Source organism: Mobula hypostoma, chromosome 8 (assembly GCF_963921235.1).
Source record: "Mobula hypostoma chromosome 8, sMobHyp1.1, whole genome shotgun sequence".
Lineage (NCBI taxonomy): Eukaryota > Metazoa > Chordata > Chondrichthyes > Myliobatiformes > Myliobatidae > Mobula > Mobula hypostoma.
This window is the reverse complement of record NC_086104.1, coordinates 32,173,701-32,191,697: the sequence shown is the minus strand read 5'-3', so window position 1 is coordinate 32,191,697 and position 17,997 is coordinate 32,173,701. Positions and strand designations below refer to the sequence as shown.

Sequence of the window (17,997 nt, the reverse complement as noted above, 5' to 3'; positions counted from 1 at the left end):
ATCTCCCTAGCATCTTCCTGCCAGAAGTGTCCTTGCGCAAGTCACCTGCTCACATTTTTGTTCAGCAGTCAGTGCAGGTTCCTCAGACTCCAGAATGGATCCTGACAGATCTTTCTCCACAGAACGGATGGGTGCTACTACCGTGAGTAATATGATTGGTACTTCAGGAAAAGTAGGAATTATAGTTCTCCATGAGAAAGATTATAAATTGTTTAAAGTGGGTGCAAACAAATATTATTTTTAGAGCATTCCAAGCAGCATTGAGGAGTTTACCAGGCTATTTTAATGCTAGAGTGCTGTACACAAATTTCTAAAATTAATATCTATCACTTATACTCTTCTGGAGACACGCAGGTAGAATAAGCTCAAGGCCTTCACTTACTGTTTCTATGTTTCTTTTCTCAAATTGTGAGGTTGTGATTTCTTGAATAAAAGGGTGCTGGGCTTTCCTGAAGCCTTCTGATCATTTTATTAAAATGCTTTCAAAAGGCTGTTTGGAAGGCTCAGAATTTTACAAAGCAATGGTGACATGGAAGTAATAATGAGGTGAGAATTACAAATGAACTCGCATCCTCACACCTCTGCCTTTACCCCTCTAAACTGGGCAGATCTCAAAGTGGAAGCAGGAAAATTAGAAAAGTACAGCACATTGGTTGGCATGAGGTGAATTGGACCAAACAGCCTGTTTTCTGTGTTGTTTTACCAAATAACGCTAAAGATGAATATTTAAACTTGTGAAGCAGACTGTTTTGTCCTATACAACAAGTATCATGCAATATTTGCGCAACACATTCACCCAAATCCAGGTGAGATTCCGGGGCCCTGGAGTTGTAAACATTGATTAAACTACAATCAGAGCCTGTTTATCAGGTAGGTTTGATCACTATCGAAGCAGCCGAAATACTTAGACAATGTCTGAATCACCCAGTGATGGTTAAAGACTACACAGTAAATGTGAATGAATGCTAAGACTGAAAATAAAATACGGGCGCAGTTTTACCTGGGAGGTCTCCAATTCCATTCCCAGTCGTATCGCGGAACGATTGAAGAGCAATGCGATATAATGGTCCCTCTTGCCACCATCCCAGTTTAGGAACAACCTTACACTCGGGGGTTTGAATGACGATCACGAGGGCCGCTGCTGCAAAGCAGATCACAGCGATGAAAAACAAAGCAAGGGTGAAACGCCGGATACACATCCATTTGGGCCCGCTTGCCATCTGCAACTCCATTTTGTTTAGTATCCTATTCGAAGATGCATTTAAGAGTCGTGTAGCTTGGGGTCTGGTGCTGCCACTAGAACGGGCAGACCCCTCTGTTATTTTTGTGGAGCCTGAAGGCAACTTGTTCTGACTCGACGCCTCGCCAAAAACGCTCTGATCGAAGGAGGGGTCAGGCGGCACTACCACCGAAGATTGGCTCTCGCTTACAACATAAGAGGCTGCCGGAGACCCTCTCCACAACGGTGTGGCCACATTAATCGTAGGTTTAAGCTCTTCGTCCATGTTGGCGGTGCTTCTTCCAAAAAAGCAAGGCCCGAGTGAAACCGTCACGCGTTCACTCTCCACGTGCCGCAAACCGAAACACCTCGCGCTCCCTGGCCGGCCGGCCGGCCTCAGCACACGTCACGCACACGCGTGAGATGAGGCTTGAACTTAACGGCGGGGAAAGTCTCTCTTAAAAGACCAATGAAGCTCGCGTTTTGCTTAGTGACAGTAGCAACCGTTTATCGTAGTTCTTAACTTTTGATCGCCAATGTAAAATGTATGCTAGTTTATTCAAGGTAGTAATGAATTTCATCACTGATATCTGCCTTTGTCAAGAAGTGGTTCCTGCAATACAGGAGGTAGTTCACATTACGAACATTAATAGCTCGTACAGTATAATGCAGAAGGGACAGCTCAGCTTTTAATACAGTCATCCCCTACAAACTGGTGCAGAAATTGAGCAACCTGGGCCTTGGCAGTTCACTGTGCTCAGGGATACTGGCTTTTCTGAGTAACAGACCCCAAATTGTCAGGATGGGAGAACACACATCATCTACTCTCATCCTGAACACCGGTACACCACAGGGGTGTGTTCTCAGCTCCATCCTCTATTCTCTTTTCACCCATGACTGCTCTATCATTCACTCCACCAACACCATTGTCAAATTTGCTGACGATACCACCCTAATAGGTATCATATCAGACTGTGATGAGACAGCCTATAGGGAGGAGGTACAGCATTTGACAGAATGGTGTTGTCATGATAACCTGGACTTGAACATCACAAAAACCAAGGAGCTGATAGTAGACTTCAGGAAATCAAAGCGCGTCGAGCACTCTGCTCTGCACATATACAGGAAAGAGGTGGAGAGAGTAGAGAGTTTCAAGTTCCTCGGCGTCCACATCTCAGCTGACCTCTCCTGGACTGCCCATATCTCTTATCAGGTGGGGAAGGCCCAACAGAGGCTCTACTTCCTAAGGAAGCTAAAGCACGCTCTCCTCCCTCATCACCTGCTGATCAACTTCTATCGGACAACTATAGAGAGCCTCCTGACATATTGCTGTGCACTGTGGTTTGCCAGCTGCACAGAACAGAACAGGAAGGACTTGCAGCAGGTGGTGAGGGCAGCAGAGTGGGTTATTGGCACAACATTACCCTCCCTCAGAGACATTTATACTGGCAGACTTCAAAAGAAGGCTACTTGTATTTCAAAGGATCCCACTCATCCTGGACATCACCTGTTTTCCCCAACATACATCAAAGTTGCTGGTGAACGCAGCAGGCCAAGCAGCATCTATAGGAAGAGGCGCAGTCGACGTTTCAGGCCGAGACCCTTCGTCAGGACTAACTGAAGGAAGAGTGAGTAAGGGATTTGAAAGCTGGAGGGGGAGGGGGAGATGCAAAATGATAGGAGAAGACAGGAGGGGGAGGGATAGAGCCGAGAGCTGGACAGGTGATAGGCAAAAGGGGATACGAGAGGATCATGGGACAGGAGGCCTAGGGAGAAAGACGGGGGGGGGGGTGGGTGACCCAGAGGATGGGCAAGAGGTATATTCAGAGGGACAGAGGGAGAAAAAGGAGAGTGAGAGAAAGAATGTGTGCATAAAAATGAGTAACAGCTGGGGTACGAGGGGGAGGTGGGGCCTAGCGGAAGTTAGAGAAGTCAATGTTCATGCCATCAGGTTGGAGGCTACCCAGACGGAATATAAGGTGTTGTTCCTCCAACCTGAGTGTGGCTTCATCTTTACAGTAGAGGAGGCCGTGGATAGACATGTCAGAATGGGAATGGGATGTGGAATTAAAATGTGTGGCCACTGGGAGATCCTGCTTTCTCTGGCGGACAGAGCGTAGATGTTCAGCAAAGCGGTCTCCCAGTCTGCGTCGGGTCTCACCAATATATAAAAGGCCACATCGGGAGCACCGGACGCAGTATATCACCCCAGTCGACTCACAGGTGAAGTGATGCCTCACCTGGAAGGACTGTTTGGGGCCCTGAATGGTGGTAAGGGAGGAAGTGTAAGGGCATGTGTAGCACTTGTTCCGCTTACACGGATAAGTGCCGGGAGGGATGGGGGGGACGAATGGACAAGGGAGTTGTGTAGGGAGCGATCCCTGCGGAATGCAGAGAGAGGCGGGGAGGGAAAGATGTGCTTAGTGGTGGGATCCCGTTGGAGGTGGCGGAAGTTACGGAGAATAATATGTTGGACCCGGAGGCTGGTGGGGTGGTAGGTGAGGACCAGGGGAACCCTATTCCTAGTGGGGTGGTGGGAGGATGGAGTGAGAGCAGATGTACGTGAAATGGAGGAGATGCGTTTAAGAGCAGAGTTGATAGTGGAGGAAGGGAAGCCCCTTTCTTTAAAAAATGAAGACATCTCCCTCGTCCTAGAATGAAAAGCCTCATCCTGAGAGCAGATGCGGTGGAGACGGAGGAATTGTGAGAAGGGGATGGCGTTTTTGTTTTCCCCTCTACCTTCTGGGAAGAGATACAGAGCATTTAGGACGAAAACAAAGAGACTCCTTAACAGCTTCTACCCACAAGCAGTGAAATGTATAACACCCCCTGCCCTTCTCCTGCCCCCCTCCTAAGACAGCGGCAGCTAAATGCATCACAGTTCCAGGAATGGCAGGTGTGCAATAGTCCTACCCCACCCCTCATCCATATATTATTAATTTTGGACTGCACTCCTGAGGTTTTAGAGTTTATGTATTTATTTTTTGTCATGCTGCAAAACATTGAGCTGCTAAACTGTGTTTCATTGCTCCACAACAATGACAATAAAGATATTCTTCTTCTTCTTCTTCCTGCTTCTGAAAAAGGCCTTGGTCTTCCAGATGTGTGTATGCCTTTCAATGAATAAAATGACAATTAACAACTGTTCCTGAACCTGGTGGTATGAGGCCTGAGGCTCTTGTACCTTCTTCCTGATAGCAGCATTGAGAAGACACTACCCACAACATGTTCTTGCCTCCCTACTGCCATTAGGAAGAAGATACAAGAGCCTCAGGACTCACACTACCAGGTACAAGAACAGTTATTACCCCTTAACCATCAGACTCTTGAACAAAAGAGGATAACTTCACCAACTTTACTTACCCCATCATTGAAATATTCCCACAACCAATGTACTCACTTTCAAGGACACTTCATCTCAAGTCCTCAATATTTATTGCTTATTTAATTATGTTATTGTTTCTTCTTTTTGCATTTGCATTGTTTGTTGTATTTTGTGCTCCTGTTGAAGTCCTCCTGGGCGGTCTTTCATTGATTCTGTTACAGCTACTATTCTATAGATTTGTGCAGTATGCCCACAAGAAAACACATCTCAGGGTTGTATATGGTGACAAATACATATGTACTTTAATAACAAGAATTACATTAAACTTTGACTACTGAAGTTCAGGTAACATTATCCCTTTGGGTGAACTGATTGGGACTTTTTCCAAAGTCATCTGTTGTTGTCAAAATGCTGTAATCTATAAATCAGATCACAAAAGACACTTGGAAATCCATAAAATTATTAGGCAGAGACAATATAGAAAATGCTTTCCAATATTAAGTATTCCTGCATACATATGTGGGTTTCTTTAAGTCACAGAATCACACAGTACAGGTTTTTTTTTACAAAACTATAAAAGTTTATTTACATCAGAAATACACAAGGTACAGACAATCAATAATTACAAGACAGTAAGTATACTCATTAAAATATGGTTACTGCTGTCTATATAAAACAGTCAATACCCACCGTTCCTGCACAATACAGGCTTGTTGATCACCATGACCATGCTGCTGAATGAGTACCAATCTATACCAGCCACTTTCTGTATCTTGCCAATTTAAATATTCCTCCAGATTATTTATAAGAATTATGAGACTACTTGATTCCACCATCCACTTGGGCAGCACCTTTCAGATTCTAACTGCCCCCTGGTGAATAAGTTCTTCCTTACATCTCCTCTAAAATTCTTACCCTTACCCTAAACTTTTGTCTTCTTGTTTTGGGCACCTCTCCTTTGGACTAGCTACCATCCTCATAAATTTTGTATAGCTATGTCAGGTCTATTCTTAGCCTGCTCTTTTCCAATGAAAATAAACTCAGGTTATTCAACTAATGTTTATAACTGAAATGCTCCAATCCAGATATCATCCAAGTGAATCTCTTCTATACCCTCTCAAGTGTATTCATGTCCTACCCATAGTGGGACAATCAGAGTTATATATAGCCGATCAACATTCTGAAAGTTCCCTGTTGTTTTCCTGACTGGACTCCTCCTGCAGAGCAACAACTTCTTGCAGTTTTGCAGCTGTTACATCCATTGGATCTGCAGCAGGTAATTTACAATTTTTAGATTTATGTCAAAATATTTTGCCACTTTACTTTTATATATTTTCAAAAGTTGTTGAATAATTGTGAATGGCATTTAAGTGTGGAATTCAAACTCTTAAACATAAATTCTAAATGTATCCAAAATGGACACCACTAACAATGCTTCCCGAAATTAAAATACAAAATGTGAATTACTGGGAACACACACAGCATGAGCTCCACCTTTGCTTTGCAAACCTAACTGAAAGCAACACAAAATATGCCTCATGAAAGGAAGTATTTCCTACATTTAAAATATAAATTGAAGTGAAATAAAGGTTATCATTCATCATCTGAACACAATGTATATCGTAAATATTTTGTTTATGGAATCAATTTATTCATCATCTAATAACCCTGGTAAAGATGAAAACTCTGAAAAATATCAATATACGTTTTTATGTTAGCAAAAGATCTACATCATTAGTAGAAGTACACATCTAGGTATACCATAGTGGTGTGAATATTGTTTAAGTATTTTAACTTAGTTACCTTTGTCTTTAAACACTTTACTAATTCAATCATGTTGTAACATAATGTAATAATATTTGGATAGGTTTATACAGTCTCTATAGTGATTGGTTTGAATGTCTATTATTTTTCACTCAGTTCAGTGTCAAAAGATTTTGAGGGTATATCAAAAGAATGTAAATAATTACTCTTTGTATAATGTTACTTCATATATACAAAAACACACTTTACATGAGAAACTTGTCCAACAAGGAAACAGTAGTATGTATATGTACGCTCAACTTGCATGATCGCTTCATGACTACGTGGGTTTCTGCCAGCTGCTCTGCTTTCCACCCACAATGACCCCTGAATAATAAGTGGCAACATTTATTTTGGGGGATACAGGTGATGAGGTTTATAGATAAATGAGTGAATAGGTCGCAGGGCTACAGGGAAATAAGTAGGATTATTCTGATTCCTCTGCTTGGAGCTATAATGGACATAACAGGCTAAGTGACATTTTTCTGCGCTAAACATTTACAATAATTATTTTCAAAATCGTATTCAATTTGTTTTTGTTAAATATAGATTCTAAATAATGAAAACCAAACTCCATATTACATGTTACAGGACATGAAGCTGGTGAGTTCAGATTTTGAAGCACATCGATACTAAGAAGGAGGTGGAACTGGAGGTCCAAAACCACATGCATGTGAATAAATTCCCAGAGTCTGACCAGCTGCACATTAGGATGTTATGGCAAGTAGGGTAATTGCTGGCTGGAGCCCTGCCAGAGAATTTTATAACTTTGTCGGCCACAGGTAAGGTACCAAAAGCTTGGAGGATGACTAATGTTATGTCCCTATTCAAGAAGAGCAGCAGGGATAAGCTGAGAAACTGCAAACCAGTGTGCTTTACGTGAATGGTGGTAAAGTTAGTGGAAGATATTCTAGAGAACAGGATTTATTTGCATTTGGAACAGCCAGGACCGATTAGAGATTGTCAACGTGGCTTTGTGAATGATAAATCAGGTTTGAACAAATGTGATTTAAGTTTTTTTTAAGATGTAATCAAGAGGACTGATGAGGATAGGGCAGTAGACATTGTCTGCATGGATTTTAGCAAATCTTTTGTCAAGGTCCCACATCAAAAATTGGGCTTAAAGGCTAAAACACATGGGATCCAGGATGGGATCCAATTAGGGATTAAGCTTGCTGGTAGGAAGCAGAAGATTGTAGTGACATACTGGTTTTCCAGACTGGAGCCGAGAATGGTGTGTTGCAGGGTTAGGCCCCCTTGCCCATCCTCTGGGTTTTCCCCCCCTCCCCCTTTTCCTTCTCCCTGGGCCTCCTGTCCCATGATCCTCTCGTATCCCTTTTGCCTATAACCTGTCCAGCTCTTGGCTCCATCCCTCCCCCTCCTGTCTTCTCCTATCATTTTGGATCTTCCCCTCCCCCTCCCACTTTCTAATCTCTTACTAGCTCTTCCTTTAGTTAGTCCTGACGAAGGGTCTCGGCCCGAAACGTCGACTGCACCTCTTCCTAGAGATGCTGCCTGGCCTGCTGCGTTCACCAGTAACTTTGATGTTTGTTGCTTGAATTTCCAGCATCTGCAGAATTCCTCATGTTTACAAATATGTACAAACGGGTTTGTAAAATAAGGCAAAAATAACAACATGGATTGCGAACTGCCTTCAAGACATTGGTAAAAAAAAAAGCTTTTTTTGAGGAATAAAAGGAAAGGTACGTCCCATCCGGAGTTTCTCCGGTTAGCGGACGATTTCCCTCCACGCCTCTCTGATGTAGTGGGGAATCGCATACGAGGCAGGTTACAGCAGTAGTTTGCCATAGGACTGAAAAATAATGAATCTATGCCATATCTATATCAAAATTTATAGTATTACAAATTGTTTTGACCACCATATTCTCAGAATACTTTTTGTCCCTCTTCCCTCCCGGAGAAGGCACAGGAGCTTGAAGACTCGTACGGCCAGACTTGGGAACAGCTTCTTTCCAACTGTGATAAGACTGCTGAACAGATCCTAATCCGGATCTGGGCCGTACCCTCCAAATATCTTGACCTGCGTCTCGGTTTTTTTGCACTACCTTACTTTCCATTTTTCTATTTTCTATTTATGATTTATAATTTAAATTTTTAATATTTACTATCGATTTGTAATCCAGGGAGCGGGAAGTGCAGAATCAAATATCACTATGTTGATTGTATGTTCTAGTATCAATTGTTTGGTGACAATAAAGTATAAAGTATAAAGAATGATACTTAAGTACTGGAGGGGGTGCAGAGGTCTGCAAGAATATACATATCGGGAAGCAACGAACAGATTGGGTCTTGGTTTCTTTGTGAAAAGAATGAAAGACAATCTAAAACAAAAACAACAGGAATTCTGCAGATGCTGGAAATTCAAGCAACACACATAAAAGTTGCTGGTGAACGCAGCAGGCCAGGCAGCACCTCTTCCTAGAGATGCTGCCTGGCCTGCTGCGTTCAAAGACAATCTAATAAAGTTCTTTAAAATTACATCAAAAATTAATGGATACAGAGAGCATGCAATTACTTGTTGCGAAAGTATTAAATACAGGCTAACAATATAATTACCAAAATTCCATTAGGGAAACTTCAATACCCAAAGAATGGTGAGATTATAAATGGAGTGGTTGAGGGGACCAGTATAAACATGTTAAGAGAAGCTTAGACAAATGGATGAAGGTGGAGGAAATAGTTATACTAATAGATTTAGATGAGCGATGATGGAAGCATGATTACTAAGAAGGACCGATGAGTCAAAAAGTACATTTCTGTGCCATGTATATTGTATTCAATCCATGTAACCACTTACTTTACCACAGAATTACACAGTTTTACAGCATGGAAATTGGCCATTAAACACAGTTGATCTGTACCAGTGTTTTATGCTCCATGCAAACTTTCTCCTCCTTTGCTTCATCTAATCTCATCAACATCTATTCCTTTAACTCTTATTCACTTAGCTAGCTTTTCTTTAACTAGCTGTTTGTCTCAGTTTCTCCTTCTCAAAGCACGTTTTTACATTCTAAAAGTTTCCCCTCTTCGGATTTATTAATGCCTAATTTTTTATAGCTCAGGAATCTCTAACGCACGTTTGGCAATTAACAATTTTCACCATGATAAAACCCAGTTTCCCGGCTAATTTTGTACGTAGGTTGTCCTGATCAGCATACAGGGAAATTAAATTACCCACAGGGAAACAATGAAGTCAAAAAGAAAAGTAACAGCAATCAGTCACAATATAATGATCAAGATATACTTAAAGGTGATGCAAGAACTATGAGGATTTTGTATTGGCAGAGCTACAAGTTGAAAACTTTTTGCACTGCATAATGTATTTCCATCATTGTCTTAAATTTATTCATAATATTTAGAGATACAGCACGGAACAGAGCCTTCGAGACCTTTAGGCATGCCACCCAGCGACCCCCGATTTAAGCCTCACTTAATCACTTGATAAGATGGTGAAAAAAACCATGAGGGTGCTAAAGAAGAAAAGGTACTAACATGTATAGAAAATTGGCTGACTGTCAGGAGGCATAGTGGGATTGAAGTAGGCCTTTTCTGGTTGGCTGCTAGTGACTAGTGTTCCACAGAGGCGGGTGTTTGGATCACTTCTTTTAACATTATATATCAATGATTTGGACTAAGGGTTTGAACGCTTTCTGGCCAAGTTTGTGGATGATACGAAGATAGGTGGAGGGACATGTGGTGTTGAGGAAGCAGGGTAAAAGCAGAAGTTCTTGGACATATTGGGAGAATGGGCAAAGAAGCAGCAGATGGAATAAATTGTAGATTCATGGATAGTCATGCATTTTGTTAGAAGGAATAAAGGCGTAGACTCTCTTCTAAATATTGGGTTCCACAAGGCTGTGACCAAAGTGTGCAGCATGGAGGCCACGATTGACTCCTTCTCTTTGATTAAAGTGCCAAGGAAGATTGAAGTAATTGAAGCGGGTGCGGAGGGTGAGTCCGTACTCTCTCTCAAGCCTCTCGCTCTCTGCCCCCGAAGGAAGGTCCTTGCATTCAAGTAATCTCTCTCTCTCTCTCCCTCAGTACTGTCGGTGGATGGTGCCAGCGCAAGGTTTATGATGTGTTTCAGTTTCTAATTTTCATTCTGGTCGATCTTTTTTGTTACTACTTTTGGGCAATTTTTGAATCAGGGTAGCCTGCATATAATGAACATGCAGCTGAATTGTACTGAAATGTGTGTTTTAATTTTGTGTTTTAGATTCTGTGTTTTCGCTCATTTTTTAAAATTGCCGTTTGCGTAATTTATTTCTTTAGCGTGCCACGAAAAGGGGTGGGGGGCGGTTGGCGTTTGTCATTGTTCTTTGAACAGGTTGGTTCCATGGTGGTTCTTTGTTTCTTGACTGACTGTGAGACGACAAATTTCAGGGTTGTATACTGCATACATACTTTGATAATAAATGTACTTTGAATCTTGAATCTTTGATTATTTTCTAAATGAGGGAAAAAATTCAAAAATCGGGGTACAAAGGGTCTTGGGGGTCTTCATGCGGGATTTCCTAAGAGTTAACTTGCAGGCTGAGTTGGTGGTAAGGAAAGCAAATGCAATTTTAGCATTCATTTCAATAGGACTCCGGAATACAAAAGCAAGGATGTAATACTGAGGCTTTATAAGGCACTGCTCAGACCGCAGACTGTCGTAAACAGTTTTCAGTTCCTAAGAAAACCGTGCAGGGGTTGGAGACGGTCCAGAGGAGGTCCACAAGAATGATCTCAGGAACTAAAGAATTAACAAATGAGGAGCGTTTGATGGATCTGGCCCTGTATTCAATGGAGTTTAGATAAATGGGAGGGAGGGGGAAGAACCTCATTGAAACCTATCACATCTTGAAAGGCCTAGATAGAGTGGATGTGGAGAGGATGTTTCCTCTAGTGGGAGAGTCAAGGACAAGAGGACACGACCTCAGAATAGAGGGACATCCATTTAGAATAGAGATGAGGAGAAATTTCTTTAGCCAGAGGGTAGTGAACCTGTGGAATTCATTGCAACAAAAAATGTGCAGGCCAAGTTATTGGATATGTTTTAAGGAAGAGGTTGATAGGTTCTTGATTAATCAGGGCATCAATGATCACAGAGACAAGACAGGAGAATGGGGTTGAGAGGGATAATAAATCAGCCATGATCAAATGATAGAGCAGATTTGAAAGGCCAAATGGCCTAATTCTGCCCCTATGTCTTTGGTCTTAAAATGGTGGAAGAAACATTAATTCATCCTTTAAAGTGTATAGTTACAGAACACTGCGTCAATCAATTCCTAAAAATTAATAAAGAGTAGTTTGCATAGCTGTATGAGGCAAAAACTATTTTCAAGCATCAACCAATATTTTATTCAAGCAGTAGGATTCTGTTGGGGTGTTCAACGAGGGATAGCGTATCTGGTGAAAGGGCATGTTTCCATTCTGGAGCAGCTCACCCATCTTTGGTACCCTCCAGCCACTCAGCTCTCAACTGTGGCATACATGTTGTTTGCATGTGACATCGCTCACACCGCAGTACACCACTTCGACAAGCAGGCTAAACCATGTGAAGGTAGCCAGCGGACAATCCTTCAAGACCAATAAAAGCTTTCCTAAAGTTCTGCATCAACTACTGCAAAAAAATTTCAAATAATTCCTACGAGGCTCTGAAGAACTCGTGTCAGTACTTCTTTTATATTCCAAATCTTGAAGATAAAATCCTAAATTCCATTTGTGCTGTTGATTCTAAGCCCCAGCTATTAGTCACCTTTGTATACAATTTCTTCCAAGTCCCTTTTAAATGAGTCCACTTTCTCTTTTACCATCCTGATCTCATCAGCAGGAAACCAAATCCCGGTCTTTTATGCAAATTTGGATCTACTTTTCCATGTCATTATTACAAAAATCTGCACTACTACACATTCTTGCAGGGCACTATAAATCACAATATGTAAATAAATACTTCCCCATGTCATCTCCCGGATTATACACTATTCATTTTAAACCACCCCTCCTGGCCTTCAAGATTTTTGGCCATGGAACCTAGCTTTTCCTCATTTATTGCACGAACCTTCATGAACTTTGAACACTGATACAAAATTTCCCCTTAAGTAACTAAGAAAAGAGACTCAACTTTCCCAATTTCTCCACATGACTGAAGACCCTAAACCCTGGTATCATTTCAGTCTATCGCCTCTGCACTTCTCAGAAGTTTAATCCAATACTACCCTAAACTTGTCCCAGCACTTTCACTTATGGAAGCTGTTCCAAAAACCATCCCTGGTTGTAGCTTATTGGGTTGAGTGTAACTGGATCTTGGACTTATTGATGGACAGACCCCATTTAATCCGAGTTGGGATCAACATCTCAAGCTTCATTGCGCTGAGAAATGGTGCTCCTCAGGACTGTGTGCTCACTCTGCTGCTGCCTCATCACTGCACTACCAGATTCACCTCAAACTGCATCATCAAGTTCGCTGCTGATACTACAGTGGTTGGCCTCATCAGCAACAATGGGCAGTATAGAGAGGAGGTGGAGAGGCTTGTCAAATGGTGTGAGAACAACAACCCGAGTCTCAACGTGAACAAGACAAAAGAGATGATTATGGACTTCAGGAATGCACAGGTCGACCACTCTCCATTACACATCAATGGGTCTGAGGTGGAGGAGTAAGTAAAGATCACAATATTTCTTGGTGTGTACATGATGGATAATTTAATCTGGACTCACACCACCTCATTAGTCCAGAAGGCACTGCAGCGTCCATATTTTCTGAGGAGATTGAGGCGTGCAAGTCTCCCTGTCTCCATTCTAACAACTTCCTACAGGAGCACCATCAAAGGTGTCCTGTCTGGCTGCATCACTGTGTGGTATGGAAGCTGCACCAAGACTATACAGACAAGAGTAAAAACTGCTGAGAAGATCAACAGGGTCGCACTCACTCCTATTTAAGACATTTACTGGGAGTGTTGCAGACAAAGGGCCCGCAAAGCACTGTTGAGGATCTCTACTACCCATCCTACAATCTCTTTGACCTACTTCCATCAGGAAGGAGGTGCAAGAGCGTCAGGACTAGGACCGTCAGACTGGGTAACAGCTTCTTCCCTCAGGTTGTGGGACTAATGAATACCCTGCCACCACTGAGGTCTTGTAACTAGTACAGTGAGCTGTTTACTGTTTTCCTGTGCTGCGCTTTACTACATGCATTTTGAATTATATTTTATTAACTTATTTGCAGTATATTTTGGTTTATGTGCTTTGTGAGATATATGTTGTGTAGGTGCACCATAGTCCTTAGCAATATTTTTTCATTTTGTTATATATATGTAGTCAGGTGACAATAAACTTTAAATTGAACTTGAGGTAAAAAAAAACAACACAGCTTTTGACGCACATTTCTATGAACGCTGTACTTAAATAGAATGTACTTTGGTGTGAGCACTGATGTAATATGTTTGAGAGCAGATGTTAAAGAAGATTTCCTCAAAACTTCAGTGACGCAAGCTCAAATACTATAACTGTTGGTAAACAAAACCAACACTTTGTTTCTTTTAACCCAAATATTACACTGTTCCTTGATCCACATTAGATTCATTGTGTGATTTGTAACTTGTGGTTTCATGTCACATCAATATGATGTTCCAGTCTCTCAGTATATGTTCACTCTTAACTTCTCTGGTGGCAAAGTGGCCATTACTTAACCAGATCTGGACCATAAATCATACCATACTAAGTTGAAGTAATTAAACTAAAAGTAACATAATAATAATTAATGCAATGTAATTTAGCTTAATAACTGATCTCTAAGGAAAGAAATCTGTTATCCTTACCCAGTCTGAGATGTATACAACTCCCAAACTACTTATGTGGTTGACTGTTAAATGTCTCAATTCAGGGATAATGAGTGATGGTGGCTAACAACATCTATACCCTGTGAAGAAATGAGAAATCTTAATGCCCTCAATGGCCAGATAGCCTATGATGCTACCTGGTGGCACTTTCATGATAAGAACAAACTCTTAAAATGTGCAAATTTTGTTAATATGACAATCACAGGAAAAGCCCTAAGTAGTGAACCAGGATACAATTAAACAAATGCGCTATCCTCTCTAATACCTGGGGGCTGGTGGGTGCACAACTTGGAAGAGTTGTTCCATGGACAATAAAGAAACTAGAAAAATACCAGGCAAATCTAAGGCTTCAAAGTTATACAGACTCAATCAAGTTCTGTTTTCTATATGAATGATGGAACTTTGCAACTAGCTTCTTCAATAGTAGAGTTGTCAACTGCAACATGCAACTTACTTCCTGGCTTCTCAAAGATTACCGCTGGTGTCAGCTGGGTGTCTGGAACCCCAATCGAGAATCAATATCTGGAACAGAGTAGTTCCTTTGACTGTTGCCACTATAACCCAATTCAACACTTAAAACAAATAAATAAAATCTACAGATAGACTGAAACTACAAATGACTGACATCCTTATAATTATTACCATCAATGCCACCTTCAGATCTATGTTCACTGAGAAATGGAATCATTTCTATCCTCAAAAGCCTGAGAATTTCTAGCTAAAACCTATTACACATTTGCATTGGTTCACATTCAAAATATAAAACAGCAACAGCAGCATCATCGACAATGATTTAAAGAAAGTTAAAAAGAAATGATAGCTGTGATCTATTTTCCACCCTTTTCTTTAATAAGGATAATCCTGATTATCATTTCATCAAATACATACAATTTTGTGAGACCCACAAATTAGTACTTCATCAAGGATATATTTGAACAAGGGTAATCTATTGTTTTAGATCAATGCTATGTCACTCAACCTCTATATAATTAGCTGTGAACAATTCAAAATTGTGGCATTAGTTCATTCAAAATTAACAGTTCTCAATTGGTGTGATTTAAATGGAAGTCAGATTTTTCCTGTAATTTGGACACAATGGAGACAAAATTTGTAATATACTGTCTGAGAAGAAATCAAAACATGCATTGGTCGATTTGATGGGAATATAAATGGGTGAAGTTGATGTGTAGTCAAAGTACACATATCCTAGGTTTAAATATGACACCATGGTTGTGAGGAATCTGATTCAGATAGTTGCTAAGGGAGTTGGGAAGAGGGTTGTAGTGGATGGCTATGGAAAAGTCTTCAAAGAGTTTCAAGAGCAATCATTAAAATTGAAAGGAATTTCTATTTATTGAGTAAGACAGTTGGGACAAACACATTGACAATATAGAAAAAGCAGAGGGGTCAAGCGAGATGGTAGAGACAGACCGAGATGGTAGAGACAGACCTAACATCTGTGCAATTGTACAAGGACAATCTCTGACACACCACCTTCTCTGAAACAGGGAATATTATAAATTTCTACAACAGCAGTTCCACAAGATAGTGCATGATATTGCTTGCATGGAGTTGATCATATTGATTAAGCAATAATATTTAAAGGAAAAAAACTATCTTTAACACTTTGATACACAATGTGAGCAGATGTCTAAATAACAGAACATAATTCAGCAATTAAATGCAAAAATGCTTTGATTTTTAACCCATACAGAAATCAATAAAATAACATAACAGCAAATTCTGATACTGACCATACAGGAAATAATAAAGGAAAGGTTGGAATGCATTTCAGAACTATTGTAGGAAGATCAAACAACAGAACTGACAACTTAAAACTTAACGCTTTAGGATTTTTTTCATTGATCCCAAATCCAAGATCCATCATAATACTGGCCAACATACTATAAACACTTATCAAAGATGTTACTTCATTCAGCAGATAAAATAAGTTTGGTACCCCTTGTACTTTAACTTAACAAATTATGTATGATGTATTGTACATGGCTATATTCCACTGAGTTAATGATTAGAGATATATAACTGAAACAAATGTAGTTGATACACCATAGGAAGCATGATGGCTTGCTACAACTTCTCTACATGTGACTGCAACAAACTGCAGAGTTGTGGACACACCACAGCATATCACAAAGTCCCTCCATGGACTTTGTCTATACTTCTTGCTGTGTCAGTAAAGCAGTCAGCATAATCAAAGACTTCACCCATCAGAGACATTCTCTCTTCTTCCCTCTTCTATTAGGCAGAAGATACAAAAGCCTAAAAGCATGCACTGCCAGGATTAAGAACAGCTTCTACTCCACTATTAGAAGATTATTAAATGGTTTCTTAGTCCAATAAGACTAACTTTTCACCTCACAATCTACCTTGTTTAGCTGCAATGTACCTTCTTCGTTGCTTTAATTTTTGTTCCTCATTGTTCTACCCCAATGCACTGTGTAATGATCTGATCTGTATGAACAGTAAGCAAGACAAGCTTCTCGCTGTACCATTGTACATGTGACAATAATATACCAATTCCAATTCAATGAATATACTATCTATGAATATTCATTACTCAATATCTCTAATCATGAATTACATACTCATATTGATGATCTGAAGGAACAACTGCATCTTCCATTCTAAAAGGAGAGAATATTTTAAATGCATTATCAACTGATGTGTACCCGTAGTTTAAAATACGTATATAAATAATAGTATTTCATATCATTATTGGAAAAGGTAAGTGCAAAATAAAATTGTGATGCTTTTGAAACATGCTATGGACAGAATTTCATATTTTAAAATCTATTCTTTATGGTTATGAAATCTGAGCTAATGGGATGCTGAATATACCTCAACAGGATTAAAATACCTTTAAAATCACAAATTTCAAAATCCTATTTGAAATATTTTCTTAAATTTGTAACTGTAAAATACTGACCAGTCACATGGCAAAATGGCTCAAAGTTATTAAAGGAATTAGATTTTTCTCTATTACATACAAACCCAAAATATAACAGATTTTATTCTCAGACAGTATATACACAATACAAACTGTAAATACAAAAGTCATAATGCATTTAGCAATCCTTTATTGAAGATAACAAGGTGGTTATGATCACTGTATTGTATGAAACATCACAAATATCATACAGGGAATATACTATAGTCAGTACAGGGAAGGACCAGAGTCGACAGTCCATGTACAGTAAGAAACCACTTCGACACTCTTCATCCCATCCTCAAACAACCCCATAATCTCAACAAAGGGTCAAAACACCTGTTAACATCATCTTCTTCAGGACATTTTTATTATTGTAGCTAAAATCTAGTGAATAAATAAAAACACGGGCAATAATCATACTCTCTAGGCCAAGAATCATACCTACACAATGAACTAAATGATTGGGGCAGCTGGTTGGAGGCACCAGTGTTCAAAGGGTGTATGGTAACAGGCAGCTTTCCAGCATAAGGACTTAATGAGGGGAAAAAAATCAAAGTTAAGAGAAATACAAATGAATTCCATTGTATACAAATCCAATCAGCAACACTCATTAGTATGTTTCAATCACAGTTCAGGGCAGCTCTCAACAGTACACCATCCACTGACTGGCTGAATCATTTAAATCTTACAAGGCATCCATAGCATGTGTTTTCTGTACAAGTGGATACATTCATTGCTCTCTCTGCCCTCATATGCTGCTCAAATCCCCTACCCCTCAACCATTAGCTTAAACCAAACTTTAGTACATGCACAGCTCAAATTTACTCAGTTAAAATTGTGTTATTGCAGAAATATA

General features: G+C 40.2%; 1 protein-coding gene across 2 annotated transcripts in view; it reads right to left on the bottom strand.

Annotated features, from left to right (window-relative positions):
* The window catches only part of LOC134350080 (4F2 cell-surface antigen heavy chain-like), a 51,183-nt gene extending 49,623 nt beyond the window's left edge, over window positions 1–1,560 (bottom strand). The window contains exon 1 of one of the 2 annotated variants that reach the window (XM_063055008.1): window positions 1,001–1,560. In XM_063055008.1, the coding sequence (XP_062911078.1) occupies window positions 1,001–1,505 (505 nt within the window). In that variant the 5' untranslated portion in view covers window positions 1,506–1,560. The remainder of the gene's footprint in view (window positions 1–1,000) is intronic. The other variant, XM_063055009.1, reaches the window with a different exon arrangement.
* Between the last annotated feature and the right edge of the window lie 16,437 nt (window positions 1,561–17,997).